We start from the raw sequence: 9,729 nt of genomic DNA, 5'->3' as shown, positions 1-9,729 counted from the left end.
AAAAGTACGCAGGGATGCAGAGGAATGAGACGCATTTTGTCGCCGCGTCCTTGTGTTGTTGTCTGTGAACAACCAAAGAAGAGCTGCGGTACCACAGAGTGGGGTGACGTATTCATCAGTGATCGGAACAGTGTTGAGGAGCGTGTAGCAGCAGTATAGCTGAATGTGAGGATGGCAACAGTCAGGAGAAAGGCGAGAATTCATCCTAGTATGGTCAAGACAAAGATATAGAAGTGACGACCGGACTCTCGCTGTCGCCGAATCCACCACGGATGGCTTTATTGTGTACACATATCCCGTTATCCACTTGGGCGGTCTCCATTCAGGTGCCAGTTTGTCCGGATAACATTGATGGGATGCTTGTTGGCATGGCACCACCAATCGCGGATGGTGTCGCGTTTCGTTCATCTAGAGGGGTAAGCATTTGTCACCACAAGATAGACAAAGTGCATTCGGATTTGCTACCTGTCATGGCGTAGTCACCACGCCTGGTATTCGACGCGATTTCCCCCAGCCATTCCTCCGTCCCCTGCATGCCGACCACTTCGCTGCACATGTCCTCAGAATGGTGTAGCCGACAAAAGGCTGACACGAAAAAGGGGAGCAAACGTGTGTACTTGCCGTGCAGGCAGATCAGACAGCAGTGATACGTCTGAGAGATGCAGCTGAGGCTGTGCTGGTGTCTGTGCAAAGGAGACCAAGTTGCAGCTGAGGCTGTGCTGGTGTCTGTGCAAAGGAGACCAAGTTGCAGCTGAGGCTGTGCTGGTGTCTGTGCAAAGGAGACCAAGTTGCAGCTGTGGAAAAGTGCTGACACTGCGCAGCGTTGTGCTCCATGAGTGAAATGAGCGAATGCCTTCAGGAAAGACTTCTTGGTGTGCTGTTCCAAAGCATTGTGTTATATCTGTACACAGAGGAGGATATTTTTCTATTCTTTGGAACTTGTAGTACGGCCGGAGTTGTCAACGGCGCCATAGCTCTCCGCCGCCATTGTGCGCGTAGTCTGTAAACGAGGAGCTCTTGTTTCCAGTGACCGGAATCATTCATTTGCCACATTCTCTGCAGTGAGCAACTAAAAGTGAAGCGAAACACCCTGACACCTTTTCGCTTCCGAATTCTCAACGGGAAAAGCGGCATGACGATGCTGTCGCGCGCGTTACACAATACCAGCTTGGCTCTCTGGGCCAGAGCGTTGCGGCAAGACACACTCGAAATGCAGCGAGGCACAGAGGAAGAACCAAGCCCGCTTTGTTTTCCATCAGGAAATTAAAAAGGGGTGGAGTCTTGCGATAAGAATGCAAACGGGATAGTCACTTTCTTTATCCCCGTCAGGTTTCATGTGGGACTGCAAATCGAGTTTCCCGTCGCGACGCGAGACGCTGAGACGCGAAGTCGTTTGGCGCCTCCGCTAGCGATTTCAGTCGATTCTCTTGTGCGGCCTATACCAACCGCCGAACAGGGTTGTACGGATGCCATTCCGTACCCGTATTGCAAAAGCACGGTTCTTAAGAATTGATATGCTCCGACGCGCCTCGCTGACACGTCCTTCAGTCTGTCCTGCTGGAACTGTGCGTTCGAAGACCATCGTTGTGGCCTGCCTCCTTTTTTTGTCTTGCTGTTATCCGGTTTGTCTTGTGGCGAGGACCGGATCTTGCGTGCTGCTGGCGTCGTCCTCTGAAAGAGTATTCCCACATCTGGAACGATCGAGAGGGTCGGTAAGCCGGAAGTTGTAAGTACCTGCTCGCAAGCACACGTGTAAAGGCTTCTGGACTCGAAAGTGCAGACGGCGTACGCGTTACGGACACATTTCCGCAGAGCAAGATACGCGGTATCGCGTTCCATGACGGATACGCCAGTTTTTTGCCTTCATCAACTCGTCTCCGGGCGTTTGTGTTTTGGGGGGCATAAGTAACAGAGTTAGCTGCCATTCCCTGTATTCATGGAGTTTGTGTTTTTCCTCCGTATCGAAACACCGCTTGCAAGGTCGCTTTGTCGAGTCAGCTTGCCGCGAGAAGTGGAGTCGCGTTTTCCGCGCTCGTGGCCACGTTTTTCTTACCTGTTCCACGGCCCGACTTATGGTCAGTGAATTCTCTCCTATGCACATATTTTTGAGGGATTGAAACCGTGGGGCCTTCGTAATAGCGCGCTTCACAAAAAAGGCTTGGTGTCTGTGCTTGTCGGCCTGGCATGTACAGCCAATGCTCGCAAATGGGAATCCAAAGGCTACTCCGTATTGTGTTTTGTACCTTTCCACAAAGATGAAAAGTATGCCACGACTGAACGTACGGCATTGACAAAATTGTGTGGACGTTTTCACCCCGCTCTCCAGCGCTACTGATGACGGCCTTAAGCCGCGGGGCTCGGCTCTTTGCCTTGCACTCGGAACTTCCTCAGAAGAAATTCAAGTGGTTAGTTCTAACAATGTGTGTTCTGTTCTACGACCAAGACTTTGCTTCTTAAAGTTTTCGCGTGGTGGCTTGGCAGCCCCTATCTCCATCCCGCCTCTTGCTGTTTTAAGGAGAGTTCCTTTTCCTTCTCTTGTCCGCTGCATCCTTCCCCGAAACCTGATTTGCCTCGTCTATGTGAAGCGTCAATGGATCCTCTCCCTCACGTCCTCGCCTCTGCTTCTTGCCGCCCGGCCCTTCAGCAGGAAGCAACCACTCAAAATCACTTCGTCAAAGTTGCCCCGGAGAAGATGCTGCTCCCCAATCTGGCCTTTACTACTGCACAGGATATCCGGGCAAGCGGAGTTGCTGCGTTCATGAAGGGGGATGAAATTCGAGGATGCATTGACGGTTTTCAGCCTCCGAGCTTCACGTCCAGCAATTCTTTGGCCGCAACGCCACTGTACGGCCACCAGGGTACTGAGGGCACTCCAGAAGGCTCTGTGAGTGCTTCATCTTTTTCTGTCCCGTCGAAAGTTTCTGGAGATCGTTTCCGTTTCTCCGAGCATTTCTTTTCCTCCTTCCGCCAGCAGTGCGGTGCGACAGCATGCGCTGCGGCAGTTGTTCCAGCAAAGGAGAATGTGTGGCCTTGGAACGACAGCTCTTCTACAGCGCCGAAGGTGACTTGGGCGTACGAGAGAAACGGAAATGCGGCGCACGCAGCGGATCGAGAGCAGCCAAGTGAACGGCCAGAAACGCTCGAGTTCCGTGATGCGTGGAACAGAGGAAAACCTGAACGGGATGGCTGCAGTGTAGAACTATCCGAGAAGTCTCCGGACTCCACAACTCCCCACATCGACGGAGGCAACAAAGATTTTGCGTGGTACCACATGCCAGCGTCATCTCAAGGCCGTGACCAGTCGCTGCCAAGGCGTAGGGCCCCGATGCTGTCTCGATGGGGTGACAGTCGCAGAGATGACCTCAGTTCCTCCTCCTCTCTGGCAACAAGCGAATCCGTTTCCTCGTGGGCCTCTCCACTACGTTCTCGCCGTGTCCCTGCTTCCTCCTGTCCTCCGTCTCCTTTCTCCGCTCCCGTTTCCTCCTCCTCTTCGACTTCTGACCGCTCCTCTGCGTGGCATGATGCTGCGTCGCCTGCACTTGGCCACCGCTCTTCTCCGTCTCCCGTCGTGTCTCTTTCGTCAGATCCTTCTCGGTCTTTCTCTTTTGCCTCCGCTACGCCTGGCCTCCCAGCTGCTCCCCCGTCAGCTTCTTCCGCTCTCTCGATGAGTGCTTCACGTGCTTCTGAGTGGGGAGAGAGGCGAGACAGCGACATGGTCATCTTCTCTGTCGGAGAGCGCACGCCTGCGCGCGTGTACTTTTTGCCGCCCGAGGAGAGCGCATGCCGTGCGGAGTTCCCCCACCCTTTTCGAGCTCGCGCTCCCCTCGTCAGTTTTCCGAAGAGTGAAAAGAGCGTGGCGGCAAACAGGGCTCTTGTCCGCCGCTTCTGGCCTTTTGGAAGCATGACAGACCGAGGGATCCCGACGCCCAAGCGAAACAGGGAGCTCAGCAGCGGCCTCGCGGAACGCGCTCCACAAAAAGAAGAGGAGCAGAAACAGAGCAACAAAGACTTGGAAGATGCATGCCCCACGCGCCCGCCTTGGATTTTTGAGGACTCCGATCGTCTGACGGTCGAAGGAACGGAAAGGCGCGGCGACATTGTGCAGCCACACTGTCCCCCGTTGCCGTTGTCGCTGGTCGCCTCCTCTTCACCTGGGTCTCCGTCCTTGTCTGTGCCGTCTTCGTCTCCTATCCATCCAACATCGCCTGTCTGTGCTGGCGCCGCATTCTCCTGCCGTTTCTCGAGCGGTGCTGCGGGAGATGAACAAGATGCAGAACGTGAGCTCGTGTCTTGCTCCTCTGTGACAGCGAAGGATTCACATGAGACGCTCGGGAACACTGAACTATCTTGCTGCAGTGGTCATCCCGTGGCGAAAGTCCTCCACATTTTGCACGAGGAAGTGCGGAAACGCGAGTGCTCCTCTGTGACGGCATCTGGAGGGCCTTCCCGGCTGTACGTCAAGACGGAGAATTCTTTTCTCTCAACTGATGGAGAGACAGCAGCAACACGGGAAGCGCCTGTCTCTGCGCAGGCATCGGCGGCAGGGGACGAAACGACCGCTCGAAGCATTCAAAGCACATCTGATAGGGTTGTCGTCTACGCTTCCTCTGGAGACTCGCTTGCGCCTTCCATGACTCCGAGTCGACGGCAAAGTGGGTGCACATGCAGAGGCTCGGCCCGTCCTTCTGCGGATGATCCTTCCCGCCTTTCGACTCACCAGAAATGGCCCACACGAGCCCCCGAGATTTCCTCTGCTTCGCGTTCCGGCGGCGTCTCTGCTTTCGACATTCGGAGAGGCACTGGAGTGGCGCGTCTTGGTCCTTCCTCGTTTCCGGCGGCGGCTTATGCGCAGCTGCACACACCGTGCGTGGGTCGCTGTCCTTTCTCCGTCCGCGCGGTGCTGTCGAAATCGCACAAACCAGTTGATGAAGCGGTACGCAGTGCTTTGGTGGGGACGCCGGAGGCAGCCTGCGTCAGCAACCCGAGAAGTGCGGAGAGTTCCACTTCAGAGAACACCTCGGCTCGCTTCGGAGGACATTCCCGTGGCGACTGCAGCAACCTGGCGACTGACTTCAACGGATCAACACTCGTTGTGTCCCATGCCGCCCCGCGCGTGCGCTTCGGCCAGGGGGGGAAGGCGTTGCCACAGGAAACAAAGATGAACCGTGTCAGGATCCTTCTTCATGGGAACGCGGAGACAACTGAGGCAGTCGAGAACGAGGACGCTGGGGTCGGTGTGGGCGCAGCAAATAGAGGAAACGCGTCAGAAAACGCCAGAAGGAGCAACTCTAGGGTTGGCGGCCCTCGAGATCCTTTGCTCGCACTCCTCGCGGCCCACCACACTGAGAGATTCGACTCGTGTCAAGGTAACGACAAACCTTTCGGCCTGACCTCCAGGCGGCCTGGACAAGTAACGCGCGCAGTCTCCGTTGCCTTTCAGTGCTGCGCATTTCTGCACATGACGTTGGGGAAGAAAACGCCAAGGCAGGAAAAGAGGCGCTGTTAAACGGAGGCAACTGGGTCCCTGTCGATGGGTGCGTGAGGCGGTCGTCGCTCTGTCGTCCTGGTGCCTCGAGCGTGCCTGTGCAGACGTTTGCTGGAGCCCCCAGCTGGAACTCGTTTGAAGCGGCGGTGTGAAGTCTTTCCCGGGAACAAAGCGCCAGAGCGTTGAACGGAAGGTCAACGGGACAGCGTCCGCTTCTCACCCATGCCGGTTTGAGCCCGTTGCCTGTATATCCCCCTTTGCAAATATCGCTTTGTGTGTGGTGCATCTGCAGGGCACAACGACGACTGCAGACGGAACGATGACCAACGGAGGGAGGCGCGCCAACCCTCGCAAGTGAGGCCACTGTTCGATCCCTCCATCGATCGGAAACACTTCCTGCGGCCGACGGTTTGCTCTCTGAGTCGGAGCCGCACAGATTCCCGCTCTGGGCGAGAATCGAGCGCAAGCAGGGGCTCTTCGTTGAACGAGAGCATCTCTTCCTCTTCGCCTTTCCAAGCGCAGGGGAGAAAAAACCTGTCGCGCGCCGACAGAGCAGCAGCGAGAGGACGCGCTGCAATCGCGGCTGCGGCTTGTGCACACCGAGGCCTTCGACGGCGCGACGCTCGGCAACCTGCCGAACGAGGGGTTCTGACCGAGCTAGCGACGACCGACGCAAGCAAGTCTGATCAGAAAGAGCAAAAGAACAAGGCGTTCGGAAATGGAGAGGGACGCAGCTCTACGATTCATCGAAGGAGGGCGGCAGGCGACAAGCAGAGTGGTCGAAGCACCCACGCGGCGACAGCCGAGGCGGCATGCAAAGAACGCCCTCGGGCAACAATGCACGCTTCTCGATTTCCCGGCAACTCGCTTTCGGTGGCGAAGCAGCCTGCAGGTTCTTCAAAGACCCTTGTTGTTCAGGAATACGAAGCGAGGGAGAAGGATTCACCGAACTGCCCCAAGTTCACGATCTGTGTACACAAAGAAACGGATGGAGACGCGAGCTCGTGCTCAGCCCCGAGACAGCATAATTCTTCTGCTTCCTTCACACGAAGCGCGGGCCGGTCCCCCGTTTCGCGGGGACCGTCTCTCCAAACAGGAAACGGAGATTTAGCGGGAAGTAGACGAATCCAAGAAGGGGGGGCCATGCTTCGGCGCAAGCACGACGGCAGAGCTACTGTGGCACTACTGACGAGAAGCGATAGTGATCTGGATTCTGTCGCTGCCGAGCGTGAAGATCGCATGCGTTTGCTCGACTATTGTCGAAGCATATTGGCAGGCGGTGTGTACTCGAAGATGTGAAGTAAGGGACGGCGGGACAAGACGGAAGCACTCTAGAAGGGAATGGAAAAGAGACTATGGAGGCAAAACGTCTTCGCGTTTCCGCGGGATGTACTGAAACCGAGGGGAAAAAGATGTCGGGCGAAAAAACAGTTATCGGCCTTTCGATGTGTGTATCTTTTGCTTCTTGCGTGTATGCCTGGCAACCACCCATTCATGTGCTGCTTGCTCGAGCGGATCAGAGACAGCCGGCGAAAGGACAAAAGAGAACTTTAGGTTTTTTCTTTCACCTCTTTCTCCTGTAACGCCAACCATCTGGGGCCTTGCATGCAACTGTGTGAATGCTGCGTGAGCACGGCAGAGTCATGTGCCGACTCAGGTGGAAAGGTTATCGTACTTCTTGTCTTGTTCCGCCTGTTCCAATATTCACTCGTCTTTTGCAAGCCGTTCAAGAGCCACGCTCGCCGGCGCACCACGGAATCCACAGAGGAGTTCTTGTCTAAAGCAGAAAATGGGCATCAACAGCAAGCATTTCTGCTACTGTTGTTATGTGTGGTTTTTCCCCTCAGGTATCGCGAAGGGCCCTACAGGATGAAGCGATGCTCATACACCCTGACATGGCAGCCGGTATGCATCCGATACTCTAGCGACACCGCCTCCCGTCAAAAAGAGAGACACCGCTTTCTCGCCGATGAAGGCAGCGTTCCACAAGCAACAGTACCAGTCACAGTCTGTCCTCAGTGTCTTCGTAAAAACAAAATCCATGACGCGTCTCGACAGAAAACTCGATTACTGTCGTTCACATTAGACTGTCTCAAATTGCCGACTACCAGCACACACTGTACTCTTACTCTCTCTCTCGCGTTGCTGTAGTTGCACACGTCTTACATGTGTATGTGCGTATTGATTAGGCGTGAATATTCGGGGCAACACAACTGTCATGTGGATAGACAAACCGGTGCTGCATTAGGCCGTTGGGTACAGAGGTGGCTGTGCCCGCGCGTAGTTGAGGCATATTATTATATGCGCTGACCAGCATCATGGATGAAGAGATATTTCTGTCTGCGAGATCTCCAGTCGCATACAATGCGCTTGGCAGATTACGTATAGATTTCTTATCTCTCGGGAAAAACATATGCATGCACGTGTCCAGAAAATGTGTTGCGGCGTCGTTTTTTTTATCATTCTGCTAGTTATCGCTCTGAAGAACACAACGTAGAACAATTCTTTAAAAAGAGTAGATAGATTTCTTCCTTGACATATGGGTTTGACGTTTGTCGCCTCTCCACTTTTGACCCACGCAATTTTGTTGATTTCAATGGCAGGACCCACTGAACTCAAACGTTTTTGGCAGCGGTGTCATTGCAGTGGATGTTTGTCGTTTTTCGAGAAGCATGAATGGGAAACTGTGGTCCGCGCGTGAATCGCAACATCACTGTGGAAGGTGGATTTCCGATGCACCCCATTTTTTTGTAGAGGACTATCGGCTGCGTGCCACCGAATGTACGGATCGGCACATGCACCACGTGTGTAGGGCTTGAACTTCCCGTGGGATTTTGACTCTGTAACGATATTGTCCCCTCGCTAGTGCAAAGATACACTCCTTTTTGTGTGTCACATCGTGCGAGGAAGGGGGCTACGACAAATGTCCCAGCTCGGACGCTTTGGGGCGACCACGTACCGTTCTGTTCACGATGGAAGAATCTACACTCATGCCCACCTTCCAAAATTAAAAGTGCACGCGGGTTACAGGGCTGAAACAATCCGCGCAAAAAAACATATTTTCAAAGCTGGGATGCAGATTCAGAAATGCATGGTGGGCGGAACTGTCGTGTGAGAAATCATTGCCTGTGCAGGCGGATCTGTGCAGTGGACAGACCTTGGTCGTGGGAGTTTCTTGTCTTGACAAGTTATGGTTCAAAATATACAGCACAAAGCACGTACTTTTCTATGTACTTGCCATATCTATCTGGCTCTTTCAGTTCCTTCAGCTATCGGTCAGCAGTCGCCTAAGCTTGTAGCCTGAGACGAGCTGCAGTACTCCAGTGCGGTCTTCGCCGCCTGACCGGACAGGGGCGATAGACCTGCAAACCGTGCGTTTCGTTTTCCTCTTCACCGTTCTCTGACGGGAATTCCGAAACATTCAAAACTCCTCGTAGTCACCGACGTTACCACTGCGTCTGCTTAGCCGTGCTAAACCGGTATGCAGTACGTGCTTTTCCCGGACGGCTCGACGAATCAATTAGTAGCCACCCACCCCCCAAACTGCACGCTTGTCACTGAAGCATGCAAAGGTGAAGACGATGTTTTATGGAGAGAAAGCGAACAGCGAAGGCAGGATGCGATTAAACAGAGAAAAAAGGGTTTGAGACACAAGCAGCTGCCGTACACAGGAGGAACCAGCTGGCAATCCCAGCCAGCAGACACGCTACGGGGCTGGAGTCGTCAGCCTGACAGAGGAAATCTGGCCCCAAATGTTCACTGTGTACAAAGCGGTCACTAGGCTTGACCTCTGTTTTGGAGCGCGGACATGAATGATACTTGAAATAAAGCCTTAGTAGTCATAAGCTTCGGGAAAATGGCTTTTTCCAGCTCTACGCATGCATGCATTTTTTCTGCGTATAGTCCGCCCGGCGATTTCACATGCTGCCAGCTGGGGAGAAACTTTGCCAGATTGGCAAGCGAGACTGCTGTCCCTGTCAGCCCAAAAAACATCTTCTTCAGTTTCACCGCTGAGGAGGCTTTAGGCACCACAATACGGGAAAGTGGTGCTCGTTGTGAGCGCGGTCAATTCTTCGTGATTCCCGTGGCAGCACAGTCCTTAAACGGGCAGTCCCCGCCGCCGTCTACACAGATTCTTCGGAACTGCGAGAGAGCTTGCTCCAAGTAGCTGCCTTTTTAAAGTGAAGAACACATTCGACACGGATGCTGTTATGTCGGTCGCTCTCGAATGCTCTCCTGATATT

General features: G+C 54.1%; 1 protein-coding gene across 1 annotated transcript; it reads left to right on the top strand.

The window, feature by feature from the left end:
- Window positions 1-2,590: 2,590 nt before the first annotated feature.
- Window positions 2,591-7,636, top strand: NCLIV_067340 (hypothetical protein; the record flags this gene model as incomplete). Its single annotated transcript, XM_003886285.1, has 3 exons — window positions 2,591-5,262; window positions 5,845-6,780; window positions 7,333-7,636. 3 exons carry the CDS (start codon window positions 2,591-2,593, stop codon window positions 7,634-7,636), a joined length of 3,912 nt encoding a protein of 1,303 aa, XP_003886334.1.
- Between the last annotated feature and the right edge of the window lie 2,093 nt (window positions 7,637-9,729).

This window comes from Neospora caninum, chromosome XII (genome assembly GCF_000208865.1).
Source record: "Neospora caninum Liverpool complete genome, chromosome XII".
NCBI lineage: Eukaryota > Apicomplexa > Conoidasida > Eucoccidiorida > Sarcocystidae > Neospora > Neospora caninum.
Note: the sequence above shows the minus strand (reverse complement) of the source record. Positions and strands in the feature narration are given on the sequence as shown.